General features: G+C 36.5%; 4 protein-coding genes across 4 annotated transcripts in view; 2 read left to right on the top strand and 2 right to left on the bottom strand.

The window, feature by feature from the left end:
• LOC103517116 overlaps window positions 1-7,441 on the top strand; it is a 12,610-nt gene extending 5,169 nt beyond the window's left edge. The window contains exons 4-6 of the mRNA XM_026829326.1: window positions 2,046-2,131; window positions 4,139-4,198; window positions 7,419-7,441. Of these exons, the coding sequence (XP_026685127.1) occupies window positions 2,046-2,131; window positions 4,139-4,198; window positions 7,419-7,441 (169 nt within the window). The remainder of the gene's footprint in view (window positions 1-2,045; window positions 2,132-4,138; window positions 4,199-7,418) is intronic.
• On the top strand, window positions 6,651-19,400 carry LOC103517115. Its single transcript, XM_026829325.1, has 6 exons — window positions 6,651-7,002; window positions 7,419-7,493; window positions 7,889-9,260; window positions 16,507-16,570; window positions 16,862-17,966; window positions 18,010-19,400. The coding sequence occupies exons 2-6, from the start codon at window positions 7,472-7,474 to the stop codon at window positions 19,398-19,400; spliced, it is 3,954 nt and encodes a 1,317-aa protein (XP_026685126.1). The 5' UTR covers window positions 6,651-7,002; window positions 7,419-7,471.
• An 11-nt stretch (window positions 19,401-19,411) lies between these two features.
• LOC103517114 (hexosaminidase D-like) lies at window positions 19,412-21,358 on the bottom strand. Its single transcript, XM_008482135.3, has 3 exons — window positions 21,075-21,358; window positions 20,417-20,778; window positions 19,412-19,648 (listed from the first exon to the last, which is right to left on the bottom strand). The coding sequence occupies exons 1-3, from the start codon at window positions 21,256-21,258 to the stop codon at window positions 19,412-19,414; spliced, it is 783 nt and encodes a 260-aa protein (XP_008480357.2). The 5' UTR covers window positions 21,259-21,358.
• A 398-nt stretch (window positions 21,359-21,756) lies between these two features.
• LOC113470693 lies at window positions 21,757-23,582 on the bottom strand. The gene is made up of 2 exons (XM_026829324.1): window positions 23,415-23,582; window positions 21,757-22,573 (listed from the first exon to the last, which is right to left on the bottom strand). Exons 1-2 carry the CDS (start codon window positions 23,536-23,538, stop codon window positions 22,386-22,388), a joined length of 312 nt encoding a protein of 103 aa, XP_026685125.1. The 5' UTR covers window positions 23,539-23,582; the 3' UTR covers window positions 21,757-22,385.
• Between the last annotated feature and the right edge of the window lie 1,642 nt (window positions 23,583-25,224).

Raw genomic sequence — 25,224 nt, 5'->3', positions numbered from 1 at the left:
CTTTTTTTTTTTTTTTTTTTTTTTTTTTTTGCCGTGCCACCTTGTGATATGAATTGTGAGTGATAGTGTGCAGGTACACATTATTCCTCGAAAATACATAGGTATCAATAGATAGATGTGGTATTACAATACATATTACATACTAAATAGTTAAAAAAAAAACTTCTTAGGGAAAAATGACACATCCACCACAAATGCCACAATAGTGGATGTGCCATTTTGTCCTGCACCCCTTATCGAACCCGGGACCTCTGGTGTTCAAGGCTAGTGTCAAAACCAAATGTCAGCCCACAGCAATCACCCCAGGTCTGATTGAAATACTGACGAAAAACGCCGACCCCGTCTGAACACGGGAAAAGGCAAAGAAAAAGAAGAAGCTGGGGTAAAGGGACTTTTCAGTCTTATTCGGACAGAATGAACAAGGTACTATATTTATTATTATTATTATTAATTATTATTATTATTATTATTATTATTGACCTTAGAATATATCCACAGAGATGTAGAGTCCGCTAAGCTGCGGGGACCAACGGCACGGCTCCGCGGGTCAAAGTTTTTACTACCTACATACGAGAAAAAATATGGAAAGAAGCTCTTTAAACATTTAATGAATTGGTGATTTTTCGTTTCTTCACCATTCCAGCCGGTTTCAGAGAAAACACTGAAAACCATAAAAAAATTGGGACACCCTGACTTTTATACTCGAATGTCTCAGCCTTTGAGAACAAAACAAGCACGACTGTCCCCCACGCAAGAAATCAGCGGAAATCAATATAATAACGAAATTTATTCAGAAATCCCAACATTATTCGGAAGGTTTATTTACTTTGCATTATAGGTATGTTATATGTATTTCTATCATGCATGAGCAAACAATGAAAAAACCGGGAGCCCAGCAACTTTAGAGGTAAACGTATTATTCCATAAACATCGAATTTATCCGCCATTTTGATTTCCGTTATAAAAAGAAGACAAACAAAGTCCTTCTATGTTCATGTAACTACCTATGTCTAATATCAATAAAGAACATGTTTTTTTTTTCTATGTACATTTATATTTTATAACCTATGTAGGTAGATATTTACCTATGAACAAATTTTCGTCGTAAAAATCGTTTCTGTCCATATATATGAACATTGTACTCCTTGTATGATTACCACTGTCGTCATTAGAAGGAATAGAAGGAAAAGTATCACGGAAGTCATATCAACGGCCTTTTTCGGCTTTTGTAATTTTTAAATTGTACCTATCAACTTATACTTAATATTGAGAAGAAGTTCCTTACCTAGACTAGGATCGAACCCTAGCCCTCCTGATTACCAGGACCAGACGTCTTGACCATTACACCACCGAGGCAGTAGGTAGGTAGGTACTGTCGAAGTTGAATTTTGTAGTGGTCAACTTCAGTACCAAATGGAGAACATTAGGTAGAAAAGAACCATCCACAAAGGGCAATTTTATTGCCTTATTTTTTTTTTTTAAGATGAGTGTTCCACCGCCGTTTTTATTTCGTAGCAATGGAACAACTGTTACATTAGACGCTTGTGGCGTGAGTTAACATGCCCATATCCGGTGGCCTCTCATCAGATGGGCGAGAAGAGACACAATACTTCCCATTTAGGTGCTGGGTCAACACGAGAACACCAGAAAGTAGTAAATGTTTTCCTTTCAAAGAGTTTTGATAGAGGGAACTGTCATCGGTGGTCTTATCGTACTGAAATCGAAGAGAAAAGGACAATATAGGAGAAAGCCACCAGTTCCTAGAACGAACCTCAAGTGTCAGAATGAAGTACGTCCCGAGCGGGAATCCAACCTGCCACCTAGCGCTTACAAGGCAGGCGCGCTAAACTTCTCGTTAGATATCTACTTAACATCTAAAGCTGTGTTCACTGTTCACACATACTCGTAGCCGATGGCCGTCGGTCGACAAGGTGAATCTACAAATGTTGTCGAGGCAGTGTGGACGGTTTCAGTCGACATCGATCGATGGCCGTCGGCTATGTGTAGACACAGCTTAACATTTGACCTTTTTTTTTTTTTTTCAGCTCCGGTGTTATAAGCATCAAACAATTCGAATCCAAGGTGGGAAATTTCGAGGGAACCAGTGGCTACCAAGCCTCCATCAAGGGCTGTAAGTGGAAATGATACAATTAGTTGTAACTTGTAAACCGCGGGTTCGATTCCCGCAGATATGACATTTCGGCTGACTTGAAGCCTTTTTTAGGTTTATTTCTGAGACATCGAATTTTGGCACTTTCTCAAGCCTCTAGTACACAAGCTGCGACTTTTTCTCATGATCAGATCAGATCGTACATTAGATTGCACATGCACAATGTTGAACGATTTATCATAAAATCTAATCGTATGATCAGGTGATAACGTGTAGCTTTAACTCTAATTTCTTCTAAGGAGGGGGGAGAAAAAAGCTTTTGAAACTCCATCAGATAGTCCAAATACTCAGTAACTTCTTTACACATTTGACTCCACATTTTATTTTCAGCTTGGTGAAAAAGATCAAATTCTCCTTCTGGAAGAGGCTTGGTGTGACCTGTTTGTCCTGAATGCTGCACAGTGTTGTTTCTACGTTAGTCAAGGTAATTCTACAATTCCACCTTTTGGTCAACCATCTAACAATACATACCTACGGACTTTTTTCTTAAGAGGTTCGATGGAAGGAATTTTGTAACTGCCAAGGTCTTATTGATTTTGGCACTTTCTCAAGCCTCTAGTACACAAGCTGCGACTTTTTCTCATGATCAGATCAGATCGTACATTAGATTGCACATGCACAGTTTTGTCACATTTATCATAAAATCTAATCGTATGATCAGGTGATAACGTGTAGCTTTAACTCTAATTTCTTCTAAGGAGGGGGGAGAAAAAAGCTTTTGAAACTCCATCAGATAGTCCAAATACTCAGTAACTTCTTTACACATTTGACTCCACATTTTATTTTCAGCTTGGTGAAAAAGATCAAATTCTCCTTCTGGAAGAGGCTTGGTGTGACCTGTTTGTCCTGAATGCTGCACAGTGTTGTTTCTACGTTAGTCAAGGTAATTCTACCATTCCACCTTTTGGTCAACCATCTAACAATACATACCTACGGACTTTTTTCTTAAGAGGTTGGATGGAAGGAATTGTAACTGCCAAGGTCTTACTGTCCCGAAATCGAAGAGAGAAGGAAGATAGGATAGAGGAGACAGAAAATTCGTATCTTTTAGTAAAAAATTGTAAAAATATTACCCAAATTCCAATTTTTATTCCCAGATATCATCAACTCAAGTCTGTCCTATTACCAGTCGAATTTCGACAAATATCAAATGGAAATTGCAATAAATAGACTCAAATTCGTTACTTCTAAATTCAGTTCTATGAACGTGGACCATACGGAATTTGCCTGCCTGAAAGCATTGCTACTTTTCAAACCAGGTAGGTAATCAAGAAATCTTTTTCTTCTTCTTCTTCTTCTTCTTCTTCTTCTTCTTCTTCTTCTTCTTCTTCTTCTTCTTCTTCTTCTTTTCAAGAGGTTTGATAGAGAGAACTGTACCTGCTAAGGTTTTATCGTCCCCAAAGCAAAGAGAGAAGGAAGACAGGATAGGTCCTTCCGAGAACGAACATTATCCGTTCGGAATAAAATCCACCCCGGCCGGGAGTCGTACCAGCTGACTAGCGCTTACAAGGTAGACGCGCTACTAAGCAAGCTAACTAGGCTGGCGTGAACGGTTTAGTCGACATTGATCGACGGCCGGTCGACTATGTGGACAGGTAGTCGTCTTGGTGTTATAAGCATCAAACAATTCGAATCCAAGGTGGGAAATTTCGAGGGAACCAGTGGCTACCAAGCCTCCATCAAGGGCTGTAAGTTTTGAAATGATAAAATTAGCTTTAAACCGCGGGTTCGATTCCCGCAGATATGACATTTCGGCTGACTTGAAGCCTTTTTTTAGGTTTATTTCTGAGACATGTAAAATTAGCTGTAAACCGCGGGTTCGATTCCCGCAGATATGACATTTCGGCTGACTTGAAGCCTTTTTTAGGTTTATTTCTGAGACATGTTTTCATGTTTGGGTTCTGGTCGACGAGCGAATCTTCAAATTTTCAACCATTGAACTTTCTCTGTGTCTGTTTTTTTCTGCAGATGTCAACATCAAGGGAGCTTTCGGGAGTAAAAATCTACAAAACGAAAAGAGTGCTAAAGGTAAGTTTTAGACAAGCAAGCCGAGTTCGCTCGGAGGATAGCGCGTTTGCCTTGTAAGCGCTAGGTCGCAGAAGCTCAACCCGTCTTATAGGGCTGTTTGCCCCTGTCCTATAGGGCTTAAACCTCAAAGTGGGCTTTTTAGTCTCTTTCCTTTATTATTACAATAGTAATAAAAAGGTATAAGGGACGGACTATTGTATTCGCTTCGGTGTCTGTCAGTCGGTCGATCTGTCTGTTCCCATAGAAGGACGTATCCAAACCTGGTCAACCTATATATCAAATTAGAGGTCTTTTTACCAGGATCACAAAAATGGTGGTGCAAATTTTGTCCAGAGAACCATAAAGCCAAAACACCAAAAAAACTGGTTTTTGGGGGATTGTTTTCACATTTTCTCACACAAATGAGCTCTCATTACATGAAAGTAAAACAGAGCTTTCGGGAGTAAAAATCTACAAAACGAAAAGAGTGCTAAAGGTAAGTTTTAGACAAGCAAGCCGAGTTCGCTCGGAGGATAGCGTGTTTGCCTTGTAAGCGCTAGGTCGCAGAAGCTCAACCCGTCCTATAGGGCTGTTTGCCCCTACACTTAAACCTCAAAGTGGGCTTTTTAGTCCGAGATCCATAAAGCCAAAACACCAAAAAAACTGGTTTTTGGGGGATTGTTTTCACATTTTCTCACTCAAATGAGCTCTCATTACATGAAAGTAAAACAGAAAAATCAAGTCAAGAATGATAATAAACTGAATATTAAACAAATTAGGTAGGTACGTAGGTACTGATTTTCACTAATTACGATCGAATAAACTACGGGCTAAAAAATTCCCGGAGGGACGGGCCCAGCTTGTTATGTACGGAATAAAGGTGGTTCCTAACGTCGACTAGCGAGGTGAGATTAACCCATAAGGGCCGAACTTTTTCTCTCCATTGGATATTGCTAAAATTTAACCGCTTCTAACTCCGGACCGGTACTGACTAAATATGTCAAATAAGAGGGAAAATGGTAGGAAATTTTGTTTTCTAACTGATAGACGGATATCCGATGCAATCTGATGTGGAGCGACCGAGATATTAGCGAAAAAGAGAGAAGGGTTTTGTCAAGTTCGGTGTGACTTTAATGTAGGCCTCGGCTCTCATGGGGGGCTAAAAAATTCCCGGAGGGACGGGCCCAGCTTGTTATGTACGGAATAAAGGTGGTTCCTAACGTCGACTAGCGAGGTGAGAGGGCTAAAAAATTCCCGGAGGGACGGGCCCAGCTTGTTATGTACGGAATAAAGGTGGTTCCTAACGTCGACTAGCGAGGTGAGAGAGCTCATTTGTGTGAGAAAATGTGAAAAAAATCCCCAAAAAACCAGTTTTTTTGGTTTTTTGGCTTTATGGTTCTCTGAACAAAATTAGCACCACCATTTTCGTGATCCTGGTAAAAAGACCTTTAATTTGACATATAGGTCGACTAGGTTTGGATAAGTCCTTCTATGGGGACAGACTGACAGACAGACAGACTGACAGACAGACAGACACCGAAGCGAATACAATAGTCCGTCCACTATACCTTTTATTATTAATAAAGGAAGGACGGACTAAAAAGTCACATAGTAAAATACGGCTATATCCATATCCAAAATCCAAATAGATCAGTTCCAGTCGCGCTCTTGGGTGATGTTTCAAAGTCATAGAGCAGGAAAAATGAGGACCAACGGAATTTTTCTTTTTCTTCTACGACTTCTGGGTTCTAGATCCCGAGATAAATCGATTAAAAAAATGCCGGTAAATCGTGAACTTTGACGTCACGGTATACGCTCCCGTAGGCGATGACGTCACATCAAATGTCTCGAGCAAAGCTCCCTCGCAGGTAACGCATTAATGTGTTTATGCGCATACGCGAGTTGAATGATTCACTACCCCCCTCTCCCCTCTTGCCTCTTACTAGATGATGATGATGATGATGATGCAAGAAAGAGAGCTGAAGAGGGGGAACTGGCGCTACCTAGCGGACGAAAATAGCAACTGCGTTAAGTCTGACGTCACACATCTTCATTAGAACGGAAAATGAAAATTGAATTTTGGATCGTTTACAGTTATTTTTTCGGAGTTTTGAGCTCAGATTTGGATTTTTCCCAACTTTTTACATAGGAACCGACCATTTATTCATAATTTTTACCCATTTGCAACTCCTCCATTACCGTACGTACGAAAATTCTGGCAACACTGTTACTATTAAGAGCGCGGGAACTTGAGCCGTATTTTACAGATTTTTTACACAAATTTGAAGTCTTGTCTTTCATTAGAACGGAAAATAAAAATTGAATTTTCGACCTTTTGCAGTTATTTTTTCGGAGTTTTGTCCTCAGATTTGAACGGAAAATAAAAATTGAATTTTCGACCTTTTACAGTTATTTTTTCGGAGTTTTGACCTCAGATTTGGATTTTTCAGTTTTCACAACTTTTTACATAGGAATCGACCATTTATTTATAATTTTTACCCATTTGCAACTGCTCCATTCCAAATCATTTTAATCATTTCAAATTCGTTATATCGTTATCATTTTGTATTTGGGTAGTGGGTACCTACTTGATAACTTGTACAGTACTTAGTACTTTTTGTTTCTTTTTCTTTTTCAGAATTTCAGTTTACTTTTATCAGTTTATCACTAAATGGAATAATGGAATTGGAGGTTTACAACAGCTTTTCAATATCTAATACTCAAATTTTTGATTTAGAAATTTCGTTGAAACAAATGAAACTTTGCTGGATCTTGTTTCATTATCAGTGAATTTGATTGCACAACTTGCTGTGATTTGATGCATGGTTAGTCCCTAAAGTTCAGGTTTGTTACGTTTCATTATCAGTGAATTTGATTGCACAACTTGCTGTGATTTGATGCATGGTTAGTCCCTAAAGTTCAGGTTTGTTACTTTTTTTTTTATCTCTAGTTTGATTGTGCAAGTGCAACTTGTAATTTGATGCCTGGTTAGTCACTAAAGTCTCAAGTATATTTTTGATTTAAAGTACCTAAGTAGTTATTATAAAGAACTATTATACACCTATGGTTTAGTTGCATATTAATTTGTTTCAACTCAAATTCAAGTAAACTGCTCAAAGCTGTATCCCTATTTTATTTGAAACTTTGCTGGCCAAAATATATGAAAATTGTTCGTGAAACACTCATCTTTTATAATAAGTAGGTAATAATAATAAATGTGTTTCTGTTTTTCTTATTACAGATCACCCTATTGTGAAGTTTTGAAAGACTGTGATAAGGACAAGAAATCTCAAAATGGCCTCTGACAATGATAAAGGTAAGTTTGGTAGGTATAGTTACCTTTTATACCTACTTCTCTAGAAAATAAAGGTCAATCAGTCAATGTTGAAGTGCCTATACATAGAGATTGTCACTATAAAATCTCTTGCACAAGCCCAAGTCAGCTTGTACAATAGATTGGAGCCAAATGCTTTATCAGAGAGTTTTCAACACAATCTAGTTTCTAGACCTGTGATTTTTTTTATTATTTTTTTTTTTTTTTATTATTATTATTATTATTTTTTTTCACAATCCTTTTTTTTTAATTTTGGTTATTAATTTTTTTATTTTTACTGTAGGTTAGCTTACATTGGGAAAGGAAGCCAGTTTTGGGAGTTAGTTCCTATTTGAAAATGCAAGTATTAAAGTGAGATTGTATCTCCTTTATTTCAGATGATGACTTAAACTTGGTAGGTTACATAGATGATATGACATTAGTTGAGAATGACAATGAGGACAAAGAGGAAGGAGAGATTAGTAATGGTTCTAGTTCAAGTATTGGTTACAACCAAATGGTACTATCTCATAGATCAGAAAGTATTCTATCTCTGTCTGATATATCCAGTACTAAATCTTATGATGAGCCACTCATCCGTGATATGACTTTACTAGATAATGACCAACCTACTGAATCTCCCTCCTTACATGAATTGGAACTTGAAAAGAATAAACTGATAGAACGAATTAAATCAAAACTGAATACACCAAACAGCTCAGAGAAGGTCATGAGAGATATTGAAAAATTAGATATTATCAAAATGTCTATAGCAGAAATAAAAAGCAGAGGCACTGACAACCCCAAGCTGAAACACAGAGAGAAAAGAAAATCAAAGAAGAGTAAGAAATCAAGTAAGAGAAAAAAGAAATCCATTATCCCCAGTGTAGCAGAGCAAGAGTTTACAAACTACTCGTCTTCCAGATTATTAGCTAAACCAGGCATTCCTCCTGTACATGGAGTTCAAGAAGATGAGTTATTCCCAAACCTAGATGAAGTGATCAATGCAACACCTTTCACTGGAGGACAAAATCTCAAAATAGCAGTTAGAAATGATCTGTTCAAACATAAAGTTTTTAATGACTCAGAGATAGACAGCAGTATTAAAAAACAAAAGTCAATATCTTTCTATAACCCTTCAAGTCCAACAAGTTCACACTCAACTGCTGAAACTATTTCAGATCTATCTGAATTGAACTGTTCACGTGAAAAATTGCAATATTCATGCAGAGATTCGAGAGAAAAACTTCAATGGAATGTTTTGCAAGATCCTGCAGTTGAATTTTCAGAGGAAAAATATTCCAAAAGAAAAAAGAGGCATTCTAGAAAGAAAATTAAATCACCAATTAAAAGTCATTACTCTAGAGATGAGACCATGTCTCCTACCTTGTCTCAAAGGAGACCAAGTAAATCTCCCCATGAAAGACATCACTCCAGAATTGGTCAAAGTAAGTCAACTCACCCTACAAGCAGTCTTGATACATCACCACATAAAAGACACCACTCTGGAAGCAGACAAAGGAGACGACCATCAGACAGGTCTACATCAATTCATTTAAAGAGTAGACACTCTAAACACTCACGTCGTAAAGATAGAAGTCGAACCTATTCCAGTCATTCTGACTCTGGCAGTAGTTCCAAAGGGAAATCCTCAAGTAGGAGACAACAGAGGCGTCAGTGTTCCAGATCAGCATCATCCTCATCTAGTCAGTCTATAGAAATCACCAAGTCTGTCCTAACAAATCAATCAGTCATCAGATCACCTGACAAGTAAGTCATTCTTGTTCTATTCAAACCTATTATTGACCTATTTGATAGGGTCCTAACAAATCAATCAGTCATCAGATCACCTGACAAGTAAGTCATTCTTGTTCTATTCAAACCTATTATTGACCTATTTGATAGGTCAATACATGCCTTTTTCCTTTTAGGTTTGATAGAGGAAACAACTGTTACAATGGAGGTCTTATCATCCCGAAATCTAAAAGAGGAGGATAGGAGAAAGTCGGCTGTTAGAATAAAGTTCGCCTATTGCGGGATCGAACCCACGACCTAGCGCTCACAAGGTAGACGCGCTACCCTCCAAGCTGACCAGGCTGGCTTAGAGCCATTTCACACTGAGCGGATTTTTTACCGCGCGGATTCCGCTCTCGCGGTTTTTTTCCGCCTAGTCAATGAGTGTTTAATGAGTCCTTTCACACACAGCGGTGTTCTAGTGAAATCCGCGTGTTTTCCCTGCGGATCCGCTGGACGTCCGCAGAAATTTAGACCCGCGATCGCGGTTTTTTTTCCCGCTGTAGTAGTAATCATATTAGAATTGTTGTGATGTAAGGAATATTGATAATAATTTTTAATTTCTTGAAGTGTTACCTACGTAAATGTAAACCGCTGTGTGTGAAAGAAATCGCGGATTTTGCAGGCGGTAAAAATCCGCTCAGTGTGAAATGAGCCATACTTAGTTCTTGGTCACCAGCAAAGAGTCCATAATGTTAAAGGTTTGACCGAGGAACAAACGCGTGGTTCAAAATAAACAACGACACTAGCGCTCAGCTTGCGGAATTTTATATTGTTAGAAACGCACTTTTTGCAAACTCCGCGGTTAATGAGCTCAAACTCTCGAGTTTCGTCTTGTCAGAAACCGGGCCTTAGCCAAACAACATTATTCTAAAGGCCAGTCTAATATAACTCTGGTTGCATCTAGTTTAATTTTCGTTCTCTAAGCGCTAGGTCGCAAGTTAGATTCGTGCCCGTATTGTCAGAAACCGGGCCTTAGCCAAACAACATTATTCTAAAGGCCAGTCTAATATAACTCTGGTTGCATCTAGTTTAATTTTCGTTCTGTAAGCGCTAGGTCGCAAGTTAGATTCGTGCCCGGGGGCGTATTTTATCCGGAACGGGGAAGGTTCGTTCTCGGAACGGCCGGCTTTCTCTTATCCTGTCTCCTGTCTCTCTTTGCTTTCGGGACGATGAGACCTTGGCAATTATAGTTCCCTCTATCAAACCTCTTTAAAAAAAATAAAAGAAAGAAAAAAAAAAATCATTTCTGTTCAATTCAAAGAGGTCGAGACTCATATCTTCAACATATATTAGAAAACTTACCTGATAAAGAAAGTGATATACTAGAAAACATACCTGATAAAGTAAGTGATACACTAGGAAACATACCTGATGAAAAAAGTAATACACTAGACAACACACCTGGCAAAGAAAGTGATACTCTAGAAAACTTAGTCAAGGATCAAATGCATTGTAATTTGAGCACTAACAAGTGTAAGGACCCTACTGAATCTTTGATGAATGAAAGTTGTTCAAGGATAGCGAGTGCATCAAATGAAAACCAAAAAGTCAACAATAGAGAAATTGTTGTTCATGAGTTAGAAATAGCATATTTACTTCATAATCCAGCAATCCCTGACTATGTTGCTAATGGTTCTGCAGATTTCTTTGCTGAGCTGCAACAAGTTTTATGTTCCGCTTGTTTCAACACTACAACGAAGCATGATAGTCTAGCTATAGAGAAATGGTTTGTCATCATTAACTCTATTTATTATGATTTGATCTATAAAAAGAACAATACCACGTTTGAAAAGATAAAAAAGTACTGTCACATACTGGATCTGTTTCGTGATTATTTCAAACAAATTGTAAGTCAACCAAAAAATATTAAAACGCCTTTCTAAGAAAAAAGAGGTCGAGTTTTATTGAGAGTAGATACCTTCGTAAAATAGTTCATTTCATTTCTGGGTCGCTCTGTGTCAAGCCAGAATATTTTTAGTTGAAATTGGAATTGAGAACCTAGACGTTATAATAGCGTGCATTAGTTCTTAGTTTCTAACTAATTTTGTTTGTATTGTGAGAGTTTTTGAATATTTCAATGTAGCTTTATTGGTAAGTACCTCCGAATTCATTTACTTTTATACCTACTTGACTATTTGCACATTAATTTATTAAAATAAACCAAAATAGGTATCTCGAAAATTGGGTCTACATATGTATATTCTATTTGTGCCCATTTTCAGAAAGGAGCTGGTTAAAATTGAGGAGCTCTAAACAACAGGTAGCAAGCCTGCCTTGTAAGAGCTAGGTTGCGGGTTCGATTCCCGCCCGAGGCGAACTTTATAGCAAGTAGGGTTCGTTCTCGGAACCGCTGGCTTTCTTCTATAAGATATCAGAACAGCCTCTCTCCTGATTTCGATAAAATATTTATTAGACCCAAAAACTTATTGATCTAATATTTGTCATATTGTCATTTTAGGTCAATTATTCTGACAGCTTACCCATGTATGTTCTTAAACTTGAAGCGATAAAGGATTGGATCAATTGTAAACTCCGTCAAAACGAAACGGATGGTATAAGTTCTGTAGATGAATATGGAGGAAAATTCTTCAAAAAGAACCATTTAAAAATCGAAAAGTTTTTATTGAAATACCATTTCAATATCAACTCTTCAAAAAAATGTAGGAATCTTATAAGTGAAAAAAGAAAAATATCCCAGTGGAAAGATGACATCGCAATACTGTTTCAAAAATCTGTCAGAAACAAACAGTCTATTTCGTCCGAAGAGATAGATAAGTTAAAATATATAAAGACGGCATTGATATCATGGAAGCCAACTTCAACTTTGTTAAATAAAATTGAACAAATATATCAAACTATTGAATCGATCCCTCTCGTTAAGAGTCCTGTCCATGCAAATGAAAATCGTGTTTCGTCTAACAGTTTGAAAGAAATGAGAAATGATTCAGATAAACCTATTTTACACATTAGCTTAGAATCATCAGGTTCGGATTTCAATAGCCCTCATAATCAAATCGAACCAATCCAATCAACCAATAACAGTGATTCCAGAGTATTACAAGAAATAAACAATATAGGCCCAAGTAACAAAAACGTCGAAGCCAGTAAAAATGAGGAGTCAAACGAATCCCTGTTAAAGCGAGATGCACCAGATAATTTAGCTTCATTTCCAGTAGGAGCTATAAATCAGAATGGAAAAATTCTTACGAGCTCAAGTGTGAAAGATGTAGGTTCCCAGGAAGGCGCTAAACAAGTTCATATACCAAGTAGAACATGCAATAATAATATCTATGAAATAAACAATGAAAGTATTACCTCTGATATACCAAGTTTAGCTTGGGGTTCAAACTTGGATTGTTTGATAACTACTAATCAATCCTTTTTGTGTAGTAATATGACGAAGGAATCAATACAGTCAGGCAAGGATATTTCCAGTGATTCAAGAGATCCACGCTTACGTAAGTTAAGTGGTAGTTTAGAACCAAAAACACAACAGTCTGAAAAATTGAATGAAAAATGCTCTTCGAACTTGGATAACTCAATAGTTTACAAATTGAAAAAGTTTTTTGTTGAAATACCATTTGTTCGATATCGCAGCCAACTAGCAACATCATATAATCACCTTGATCCTAGATTAAAGAAAGACAAAATACGCCTTGAAGAAGAAAACGAAAAAAATCATCCAAGGAATGCAAATCAGAACATTGTCAAACTTATTGACAAAGCTGCGATATCAACGTTGTCGGTAGGAATTACACAGACCAACTTGCCTGCTAAGACTGACATAGATTCAACTAGAAACAAGATGAATACTAAAGATCCTCGCCTTAAATGTGAGAAAATTAAAGAACCTATTGCAAAACAAAATATAACTACTGAAAAAGAGAAATCATTAGGAAGTATTTTAAGTAAAGTTGACAATGCTTGGAGCCGCATACCTTTTAAATGTGGCCAATTAGAAACTCCTATAAAACAAAATGTTCCATTAGGTAAAGATAATCAGATAAATCTTGACAAACATTTTGACAGACAAAATATGACAATCAAAAAGTCAGACCCATTGAACATGGGTATTTCGTCATCTGGACCTACGAAGAATTGCTTTGTAAACAGCCATCTAAATTTTACAAAAGTTAGGACTAATGAAAACGTTCATGATATAAATAAGGAGAGTAAAAATACTAAATTAATATCTAAAGCATACACTGGAGGTGTAAATCTATGCAATCGTAGCAACGATGAAGAAAGTAGTAAACCTTTGTATCACACTGATGAAAATGAAAAAATGGTTTCTGCTACTAATGAAGTTGTGATTAGTAGTTGTAAAAAAAATCCTCAATTAGGAGATTCAAAATCTAAAGTTAATCAAATAAAAGCTTCATTAAATGATGGAAAAGGACAAGTAAATTTACATCCTAAAATAGTCCCCTTGATTAAGAAATGCGATCTTGGTATTGAAAAAGGATCACTTGAGAAATTGAAGAGTTACAAAATACCAAAAACTCCAAGAAAAAGTGTAGACTTGAATGAAACATCTACTGATGTTAAGAACATCAAAGTTAATAGCAAAAACTCAACCATTTTGAAGCCAAACTTAAAATGTATAAATATATTCAGTGAGAGAAAAAAAGTCAATGATTTCAATACATCTAAATCCTGCATTGCAATTTCCAGTAGTAGTAATAATAACAACAACAACGAGAAAGAATGTAGTAAAAAATTCAATTCCACTAATACCAAAAAAGCTTTTGCTGTTAACTATAAAATAGTTCCTTCCCCATAAATTCTTCCCTCTTAGCTTCATTTTGTCTTTCTTTTTTAGTACCGGTACGATATCTTTATGGTGTCCAAAGGTTTATTAAACATAATAGAGAAAATGCACATTTCATGTAAGTGAAGGAATGAGTAATAGTAGATATAGTGAGATTTTTTTAAATCCATATTTGTGGAGTGTGTTTTTAATTAAATTTAAATTAGAAGAAGAAAAAAATCATGAATGCGAGTTACAGTCGAGGCTATTAAGCTATTATCTTAGTGTCTGTTATATTAGTTGGTTAAGACATTTGGTAACTGGTACGCTCTTACCCGTGGTAACCAGTAGATAACTGGAGACTGCTTGGAAATCCTTTTTGAAGAAATGCTATTTTGTAAGTTTTAGGGTAAACATATTTTGGTTTAAATAAACATTTTTTTATAGGTATGTATAAATATTATACGTATAATTATGTACACAATTTGTTTTATTATTATTTTTTCCAATTTTAATTTGTTTTCCCCTGTTGCCTTTAATACATACTCTGAAAAATTGATCCTTAATTCTTGAAGGAGCACATTATTAATCATTTGCCAGTATCACTATTTACCTTTGTACTTTATTCAAACCCTCATTATTCATTTTACTCATTTCTGCTCATTTTAATAATGCGTAGTTACATATTTTATTATTGTTTATTAATCAGCTTTCAAATTTGTTTCTCTTTTTATAACTCCTACAATTTATTGCTGATAACTATAAAATAGTTCCTTCCCCATAAATTCTTCCCTCTTAGCTTCATTTTGTCTTTCTTTTTTAGTACCGGTACGATATCTCTTTATGGTGTCCAAAGGTTTATTAAAATATATTCAGTGAGAGAAAAAAAGTCAATGATTTCAATACATCTAAATCCTGCATTGCAATTTCCAGTAGTAGTAATAATAACAACAACGAGAAAGAATGTAGTAAAAAATTCAATTCCACTAATACCAAAAAAGCTTTGAACATTAACGACGATCTACATAGGCCTCTTTTAGATAATTCAAAATTCAATACTGACTTGGAAATGAAACAGAAGAAACCTTTACAAAATGACAAAAATGTTGGAGCACACATAAATGTACATTCTGTAGGAACCAATTTACATAGTAATGTTGACCTTAATATCGAAGGAAAAACATACAAGAAAATACCAAAAATTCCTAGAAAAAGTATTGAATCAAGTGATAAATTTACTGATGTCAAAAATATTAAAGTCAACTTTAAAAAATCACCTAATTCAAAACCAAACTTGAAATGCATAGATATACCCCAGAGCAAAGAAACTAAGATTAGTAAAAATGATCCAGTAAAAAGTAAAAAGGTAGTGTCAGATAAAATTAATGTTAGTGATGTAAGTAAGAAAAACGCATTAAAAAATATGAATAAAATCAAACACAAAATTGAAACAGCCAGCCAAATAGATGTCGATGGTAAAAAAAGTGCGAAATTGATGAAACATCATTGTGACACAAGGTCAAAAGAAGATGAAAAGTTGACATGTAGGAGCTTAAAGAGCAAGAACAGAATGAATATGAAACATATTATTATGAAAACCCCTTATTTGAAAGCTTTCAGGAACGACCCACAACTCTTTGACTGCTGTGTTATACTGAACAAAAATATACAACAATCAGATAGACTTTGTAAACAAAACCCTCTGAAAAGAAAAATTGATACTTCTGAAGTATTTACCAAAGCAAATGAACCACTGTTAAACAAGAAGAAAAAAGTAAATCCAGAAACAGACTGGCCTTTGAATTGCACCATTTTAGGTAATAAATCTAGTTCAGCAACAATTACACCCAAAGCAAAGAAAAGTGACACTAAAAATGACAGTTCAGTAGTAAATAATAAGAAATGCCCAAAAATGCTGAAGAACAATGATGTGTCAATCAGTACTATTATTGAAGAAAGTAAAAAAAGTGGTATTGTCTCTGATTGTGTAAATATTGCGCATATTGTCATTTTAGGTCAGCTGATGTATCTCTGTTCCAAGGAGTTAACAAGAGTCTTCTCACTTTCTCTAGTAATGAGGTGAGTGAAAAATGCTCTTGTATCGCTGCTAGTATATTCGAATACCATAATTAAATAATAGAGATACGTGCTTTGTCTTAAATCGTAGGGGCAACCCCTCGTAGTAAGTCTGATGCTGAAGAACAATGATGTGTCAATCAGTACTATTATTGAAGAAAGTAAAAAAAGTGGTATTGTCTCTGATTGAAGAAATGCCCAAAAATGCTGAAGAACAATGATGTGTCAATCAGTACTATTATTGAAGAAAGTAAAAAAAGTGGTATTGTCTCTGATTTGTAAGTCTGACGTCATATCTTTTGCACATTTCTACTAGCTACCTTGTTTTCTTCTCTTTATTTATCTTCCTTTGTGAGTGGTTAAGTATAAGTAACTCTCATATTGTCATTTTAGGTCAGCTGATGTATCTCTGTTCCAAGGAGTTAACAAGAGTCTTCTCACTTTCTCTAGTAATGAGGTGAGTAACAAATGCTCTTGTATCGCTGCTAGTATATTTGAATACCATAATTAAATAATAGAGATACGTGCTTTGTCTTAAATCGTAGGGGCAACCCCTCGTAGCAAGTCTGACGTCATATCTTTTGCACATTTCTACTAGCCACCTTGTTTTCTTCTCTTTATTTATCTTCCTTTGTGAGTGGTTAAGTAACTCTGTCTTACCTTTCGTTTACATATATCAGTATGAGGCTGACAACGGAATGAAGTAAATTTATTCTAAACTTATGTATGTCAATGTTGTCTGTTTCAGCGTACACCTGGCACCTCACAATATTCATCTAGTTCACCCAAAGTTGAAGCAGTTCCAGCCTCTTCAGGTTTGCCAAATCTCAATTCTAGTTATAATATTCCTTCTTTGGGACTTGATTTGAACAGGGATATTTCTGAGCATCCAAAGAAACCAAATTTATCTCAACTGGTTATACCTTGCCATCAGCAAACTTCATCTTCACCTTCAATAGTCCATGCATTTCACTTGGAATCCAATTGTGAATCCGAAGACACCAACCGTAATATATGTGACCAATCAGACGTTTCAAACTATGATGTGATTAGCATGGATGCTGGATCTGATTCGTTAGAGTCTGACATTCTCCTTGATAATAATAACCTTTCCAAACCCGTTATGAACAATAAGTCTTGTGAACATGTTGAATCTACTCACCCTCTCAACACAATGTCTGTTAAAGAAAGAGATACACTAGAAAACATACCTGATAAAGAAAGTGATACACTAGTATATATACCTGGCAAAGAAACTGATATATTAGAAAACTTACCTGATAAAGAAAGTGATATACTAGAAAACATACCTGATAAAGTAAGTGATACACTAGGAAACATACCTGATAAAAAAAGTGATACACTAGACAACATACCTGGCAAAGAAACTGATACTCTAGAAAACTTAGTCAAGGATCAAATGCATTGTAATTTGAGCACTAACAAGTGTCAGGACCCTACTGAATCTTTGATGAATGAAAGTTGTTCAAGGATAGCGAGTGGATCAAATGAAAACCAAAAAGTCAACAATAGGGAAATTGTTGTTCATGAGTTAGAAATAGAATATTTACTTCATAATCCAGCAATCCCTGACTATGTTGCTAATGGTTCTGCAGATTTCTTTGCTGAGCTGCAACAAGTTTTGTGTTCCGCTCGTTTCAACACTAAAACGAAGCATGATAGTCTAGCTATAGAGAAATGGTTTGTCATCATTAACTCTATTTATTATGATTTGATCTATAAAAAGAACAATACCACGTTTGAAAAGATAAAAAAGTACTGTCACATACTGGATCTGTTTCGTGATTATTTCAATAAAATTGTAAGTCAACCAAAAAATAAAAAAAGATTTGGCTGAAGTAGAAAACAGTAATTCTGATAAGAGAAAATTGGCAGAAGTAGAAGAAAGTAATTTTGATAAAGAATTGGCTGAAATAAAAAAGAGTAATTCTGACAAGAAAGAACTGGTCGAAGTAGAAGAAAGTAATTTTGATAAGGAACTGGTTGAAATAAAAAAGAGTAATTCTGACAAAAAAGAATTGGCTAAAGTAGAAGATAGTAATTCCGATAAGAAAGAATTTGCTGAAATAGAAGAAATCAATTCCGATAAAAAAGAATTGGGTGAAGTAGAGGATAGTAATTTCGATAAGAAAGAATTTGTGGAACTAAATGACAGTAATTCCAAAGAGAAAGAATCTGTCCAAGTAGAAGACGGTGATTCCGACAAGAAAGTATTGTCCGAAATAGGAAATGATCCTGTTAACAAGAAAGAATTGGATCATTCAAGAAATGAAGATGGAAAGGACTGTCAAAATATGAACATGTCCGAGAATATAGAGTATGATCGTATGAAAAAATCATTTGCCAAAACAAATGCCCAAGTTCAAATTCATAGGATGACAATGTCTCCTAAAAATCTTTCTTCAAAGGATTCTCCTCAACGGAGTTTGTTAACTTCTGCCGAATATACGGAATCTTCTCTTCTTGAAAATTCTTTTGAAGCACCTACTAGAGGTCATGCTCCAAAAGCAATTTCATTTAAAAGGATGTCTCTTGATTCACATTCACAAATCAATGAAGAATCAACGGTTCCAATTAAACTAAGTTTTAGAAGATCCTCTGGGGACACATGGATTAATTTAAGCAAGGAAAACCTTGTTGATGATCGGAATGAAATTGTACCTAACACTAAAATTGGAGTACACAGGTTTCCAGCGTCCTATGCAAAATTAATCGCAATGGAAAATGGAAAAAGACACAAACAAAACGTGGTAAATAGTCCCTCAAAAGCATGCCACGAAAGCAAAGCAATTGATTTCAAAAGTCATCAGCAATCAAAAGAAACAACTTTGAGTGAACTGCGTTCCTGTACTACTGAAAGGAAAGGTAATGAATCTAGTGTAGACTTGGAGAAGAGTAGTGATAATGAAGCTCTTGTGTATGAATCCAAACAACATAGACCAAGTCAAAAATCACGGAAACAAAAACAGTTATATGATGAATATTCTAGTGATGAGGAGGAACATGACCTAAGAGCAACTGATGAAGACACTGATGACATCAGCGGTATCACTGGTATAAACAAAGGCAATGGCAACATTACACCCCTGACAAATACCAACCTCGTTGGCGATAAATCTGACAATCTCAAGCATGAGGTTGTAATAAAGAACAAAAATCAACATGACAAATTATGTGCTTCAAAAGCAAAAAAGAAAAAACTTGGAAAATTCAATATTGCAAATTTTATCAAGCACAAAGGATCGAAAAAGGAAAATGTTTTGTGAGAAATACTTATCTACATGTTATGTTGCTTGATGCGACTCGTAGGCACACACCGAAACAAATCGTCCCACATCAGCAACTTCACTTGCGGATATAACTGATGGAAATGACGCACAATAGTCACCAAATGATCTATGATGACGTCATATAAGTGTTTTCCCCCACAACATTCCCTAGGACACTCATCCTGAGGGAACGGACCTCGGAACCCGATGTGGAAGTATTTGGTGTCTCGGTGAAAGTCTAAAACCTGGGGAAGGAGAAGAGAGCTGGATCAAGGAGGATGAGGGACGAAGAATTTCATTGAGCTCAGGGAAAAGCAACAACGGAGATCTTATCGTCCCGGCACGTCCCGAAATTTAAAGCAGATGGAGGACAGAATAGGGGTGAGATAGGCGTTCCGAGAACGAACCTCATCTGTTAAGGATAAAATTCGCCCCGGGTGTTAATCGAACCCGTGACCTAGCGCTTAGAAGACAACGAACCTCATCTGTTAAGGATAAAATTCGCCCTGGGCGTTAATCGAACCCGTGACCTAGCGCTTAGAAGACAAAAGCTACCTTCCGAGCTATCTAAATCTAGGCTGGGTGCTTCAAAATTTAAAATGCTAGGTGCACCTCGATCGATTGATGTCTGAAGCTGTGTCAGCTACCTTCCGAGCTATCTATATCTAGGCTGGGTGCTTCAAAATTTAAAATGCTAGGTGCACCTCGATCGATTGATGTCTGAAGCTGTGTCCACACATAGTCGACCGGCCTGAACCGTCCACACTGCCTCGACAACATAGAGATTCACCTCGTAGATCGACACGACGCGACGGCCGGTAGACTACGTTTGAACACAGCTTAATCTTGGGTTTTCTGAGAGTATAGACCACGGACCACGATTTCGACAGAAATACAAAAGCCTGTCCCAGCCACCCTTCAGATTTAGAACATGGGTGAATATTTCCATACAGCGTTTTTTTAGGGGTGTTTTTGTCCGACGTCAAATTTTAACATGTATACTTATTACTTACCCTCCCTATCATCTTGAACACAAGGTCCAGCGAGCTTCTGGCGTTCGGGCAAATAAACCGGGTGTCGTTGAAATTCTGCCGCATCTTGGCAAACTCTTTCACTTTCAGTACGAAGTCCATATCCGAGTATAGAGGTACGAGAGGAATACTGGCGAGTCCATTGGACTCCGCAGCCGCTAGGATGATAAATATTTCGGTTTCCCTGAAAGGGTTGGTGTTGTCGAACCCTAAGGAATAGGGTAGGGTGTCTTCCCATTCAATGAGGAGGCTGGTAGCCCCCGTGTAGGCCAGGATGGGAAGGATCTCCTTCAGGTACGTCAGACTGGGGGGTGCACCTTTCAGGTCTAAATGAACGAGGACCTCTGTGAAAAATACGGAGAGTTTCCAAGTACCTGCTTTAGGGTGTGCACTCAGCAACTAACTTTCTTTTTAGTGACCGGGGTTTCCCAAATGGTGGCCTGCGGTTCAGGACGAGCCAATTTTATTTAACATGGCTAGAGACCATCACCCCAATGTATGGCAGATAAGACATATACGTGTATCTTTTCGTTATTCTGCCATCACCATTCGGCTTTTAGTAGTATGTGGTGCCAGACTCATAGAAATGCAAATGGTGTACAGAGTAAAGTACTCATAGCTTGGGGAAGCAAGGACTTACCTTTGAATGTGGACGGTGTCACCATCTGGTTTCTGTACGGAACGATGGATAAGCTACTCGGGTCAAAGAAAAAATTGACCAGGAGAAAATGAATAGCACAAGCGAACACGGATAGAAATGAAAACAAGAGAAACAGAGGAAATATTTTGAACACGGAACTAGACATGGTAATGACAAGTGACATACTTGGCACCGGTTGAACTGCGGGGTCGATTCCTGTCCTAGGCAAACTTTATCTTAAAACAGATAAGGTTCTTTTTCGGAATGCCTGGCTTTCTGCTATCCTGTTCTCTCTTTGATTTCAGAACGAAAAGACCTCCGCTGTTACAGTTCCCTCTCTATGAAACCTCGTAAAAAATGGTATCTATCTATGCATCGTTCAAGTCAAATTAATATAAGGTAATATAATAGAGAAAATGCACATTTCATGTAAGTGAAGGAATAAGTAATAGTAGATATAGTGAGATTTTTTTAAATCCATATTTGTGGAGTGTAATGTTTATTTTCTCTATTATTCCTTATAATTTAAGATTTTCTTCTGTTTCCTCCGTGATGGTATTTTATTTTATTTTATTTGTTGTTTACATTGCATTTTCAGTTTTTCTTTCCATGTGGAGTGTAATGTTTATTTTCTCTATTATTCCTTATAATTTAAGATTTTCTTCTGTTTCCTCCGTGATGGTATTTTATTTTATTTTTTGTTTACATTGCATTTTCAGTTTTTCTTTCCATTTTTTTTTTTTTATCTTTGTTTTAAAATAAGTATTATGTGAAGCACAGTCTACATACTCTCAAGTAACTTATAGTACAAAAATGGTTAGGTCAGGTAACTTAAAATTAATATATTTCCTTAAAATTAATAAAAACCCACCAATTTGACCATATTTTTTGATCCTTATTTATAGTTAGGTAATTCTCCTGAAGATTGTCAATTTTTTTATGTGCCTTAAACCAAATTTCATTGCAATTATTATGTTCCTTCTCAATGTTTATTTTCAAATACATTATTTTTCTTTTACATTTTTTTAATTAGCTTTGCATTTATGTCTTTACACATTTGTTGTTGGGATTTACTCTTCCAAGAAGTTTAAGTATTGTGATCTGTCAGTTCCCTTTGAAGTTCTGAAGTTAACCAGCGTCGTGTATGGTATGATGTACCTGGATTGGACCAACCATTAGCATCGTACTGCTGGCTTTTCCAGGCCCCACTCAGGCTGGCTAAATTTAATGCAATTTTTTTTTATATATGTAAAAATATAAATAGTTAGCACATTTTTAGCGATCAGCTAGCCACTATATATTGTTATTTGATCAGCCATCTCGAGTTCTTTTGACAACTTCTCGTATGAGCTCCTCATTGGTTGGAAACTGTCGTTTTGGCCAATGCCAGTACTTCTTCATTCTGACCAGGGATTGCTTTATGGTTTTGATGTCTAACAGGAGACCCAGTATGTTCTGCTCCATCCACTCGTCCACATCATTCACACTGTATAGAGTACCTGTATAAGGAATATAAAAACATTTTACATTGTATTTCTGAGATCATTCGAAGTGAATATAAAAATATTCAACCTCTACAAGTGAATATAACAACATTTTACATTGTATTTCTGAGATCATTCAAAGGAGGGAGAGATCCCTCTGTACCTAGAACCATGCCAACCCTGGGAAAAAATCGATTTCCAAGCCCTGTGTAAAACCACATCAATCCTCTTCCAACAAAATGTCTTCGATGAAATAATAGAAAATCTTACCTTCCTTCTAGAATATCCCTATTGTTTCAAATACCGACACTGGTTTACTCATAGCAAATCCAGAATTATTTGTGTTAAAGCAGAGCTTTCTCACAACATTTGTGGATATCACATCATTACCAAGTGCCTCCTTTGTAATCAATTTCCATATTTCAATAATCTTTTTACACTGGTATTGCCGCCACTAGTCGCTACTCGATTAAAGTAGCTAAGCTACTTACTTGTCCTCACGAGGCTGAGTGCACCCCGAACTCCGAGCACAGAGGTGAAAAAACTTCGACCCCGCCGGGAATCGAACCCAGGACCTCCGGCGAGCATAGTGTGACACTCACTCGGCCACGCAGGTTGCTTACACTGGTATACTTACGTCCCAGTTGTGTTTGAAGTTCCCAATCAATTTCCATATTTCAATAATCTTTTTACACTGGTATTGCCGCCACTAGTCGCTACTCGATTAAAGTAGCTACTTACTTGTCCTCTTGAGGCTGAGCGCACCCCGAACTCCAAGCACAGAGGTGAAAAAACTTCGACCCCACCGGGAATCGAACCCAGGACCTCCGGGAGTTGCTTACACTGGTATACTTACGTCCCAGTTGTGTTTGAAGTTCCCTTACAATCGGGTTGAGACGTTCTGAGAGTGAAGATAGAACTTCCAGACTATGTCTAATAATGTGGGCAGGTAGGTTACGATGTCGCAAATTATACTGCATGTATCGTGACTGCTTCCAATCCTGTAACTGCTGGTACTCATCCTGTGAAGAAACGGTTAGTTTCAATAACGGCCCCATATTTTATGAACAAAATTCTGACCCTCAAGCTGCACTGAAGTTTTTGTTTCGTAGCAAAATGTGGGCAGGTAGGTTACGATGTCGCAAATTATACTGCATGTATCGTGACTGCTTCCAATCCTGTAACTGCTGGTACTCATCCTGTAAATAGAAACGGTTAGTTTCAATAAGGGCCATATTTTATGAACAAAATACTGACCCTCAAGCTGCACTGAAGTTTTTGTTTCGTAGCATTGAAACAACTGCTACATTAGACCCATGTGGTCTGTGTCGTAGCATGCCCATCCCGTAGTATGCCTCTCATCAGATGTGCGATAAAAGACACAATACTTCCCATTTAGGTGCTGGGTCAACACGAGAACAACAGAAAATCATGGACCTATGGCAAAAACCTCATTGCCCGGGCGGGAATCGAGGGTTGTCTTTTTTTTTACTTACCGAAGTTACCAGTGTCTGCAACTGCATCATGATCTTATATACATCACTCCCGGGGAAGTCACAACGGGCGTAAGCCCCATATGTACCGTAATCCCGTACCGTAATGATTTTTCCAATATGGCGGCCAAAAAGAGGTTTTCTCACAATATCGCGTTCCCTGTAAATTTTTTCAAAATAGTAATTCCCATAAGAAAAAATTGACTGGACTAGAAAATAGTGGTGCTAAGAAGAAAAAATTGATTGAAACAAAAAACAGAACTTCTAACAAGAAAGAAACGACCGAAGTACAAAATAGTGCTGCTAACAAAAAATTGACCAAAGTAAAGAACAGTACATCTAATAAGAAAGAAACAGCTGGAGTAGAAGACCGTAATTCTAACAAAGAACTGGCTGAAGTAGAAAACAGTAATTCTGACAAGAAAGAATTTGCAGAAGTAGAAGAAAGTAATTTTGATAAAGAATTGGCTGAAATAGAAGACAGTAATTCTAACAAAGAACTGGCTGAAGTAGAAAAAAGTAATTCTGACAAGAAAGAATTTGCAGAAGTAGGAGAAAGTAATTTTGATAAAGAATTGGCTGAAATAAAAAATTGTTATTCTGACAAGAAAGAATTGGCTGAAATAGAAGACAGTAATTCTAAAAAAGATTTGGCTGAAGTAGAAAAAAGTAATTCTGACAAGAAAGAATTTGCAGAAGTAGAAGAAAGTAATTTTAAGAAAGAATTGGCTGAAATAGAAGACAGTAATTCTAACAAAGAACTGGCTGAAGTAGAAAAAAGTAATTCTGACAAGAAAGAATTTACAGAAGTAGGAGAAAGTAATTTTGATAAAGAATTGGCTGAAATAAAAAATTGTTACTCTGACAAGAAAGAATTGGCTGAAATAGAAGACAGTAATTCTAAAAAAGAACTACAATGCTATATTGTACATGAGACTATGTTCTTGTTTTCTTTTTATAGGGACATTATATCCATTTATAATAGCTTTATAACTTCGTTGTTTTTATTACATTGTAAGCCACAGTTTATTTCATAGATATACAGACCTATATTTATTTTCCAGTACTGATTTATCGTCGCGTGGGTATTAATGTTCTTGTAATAACAATTACTCTACATAGGTAAACTTGCTTGCAATACATGATTAGGTATGCAATAAAAAGTATATCTAT

This window comes from Diaphorina citri, unplaced genomic scaffold (genome assembly GCF_000475195.1).
Source record: "Diaphorina citri unplaced genomic scaffold, Diaci psyllid genome assembly version 1.1 scaffold1750, whole genome shotgun sequence".
Taxonomy (NCBI): domain Eukaryota; kingdom Metazoa; phylum Arthropoda; class Insecta; order Hemiptera; family Psyllidae; genus Diaphorina; species Diaphorina citri.
This window is presented reverse-complemented; position numbering and strand designations above follow the sequence as displayed.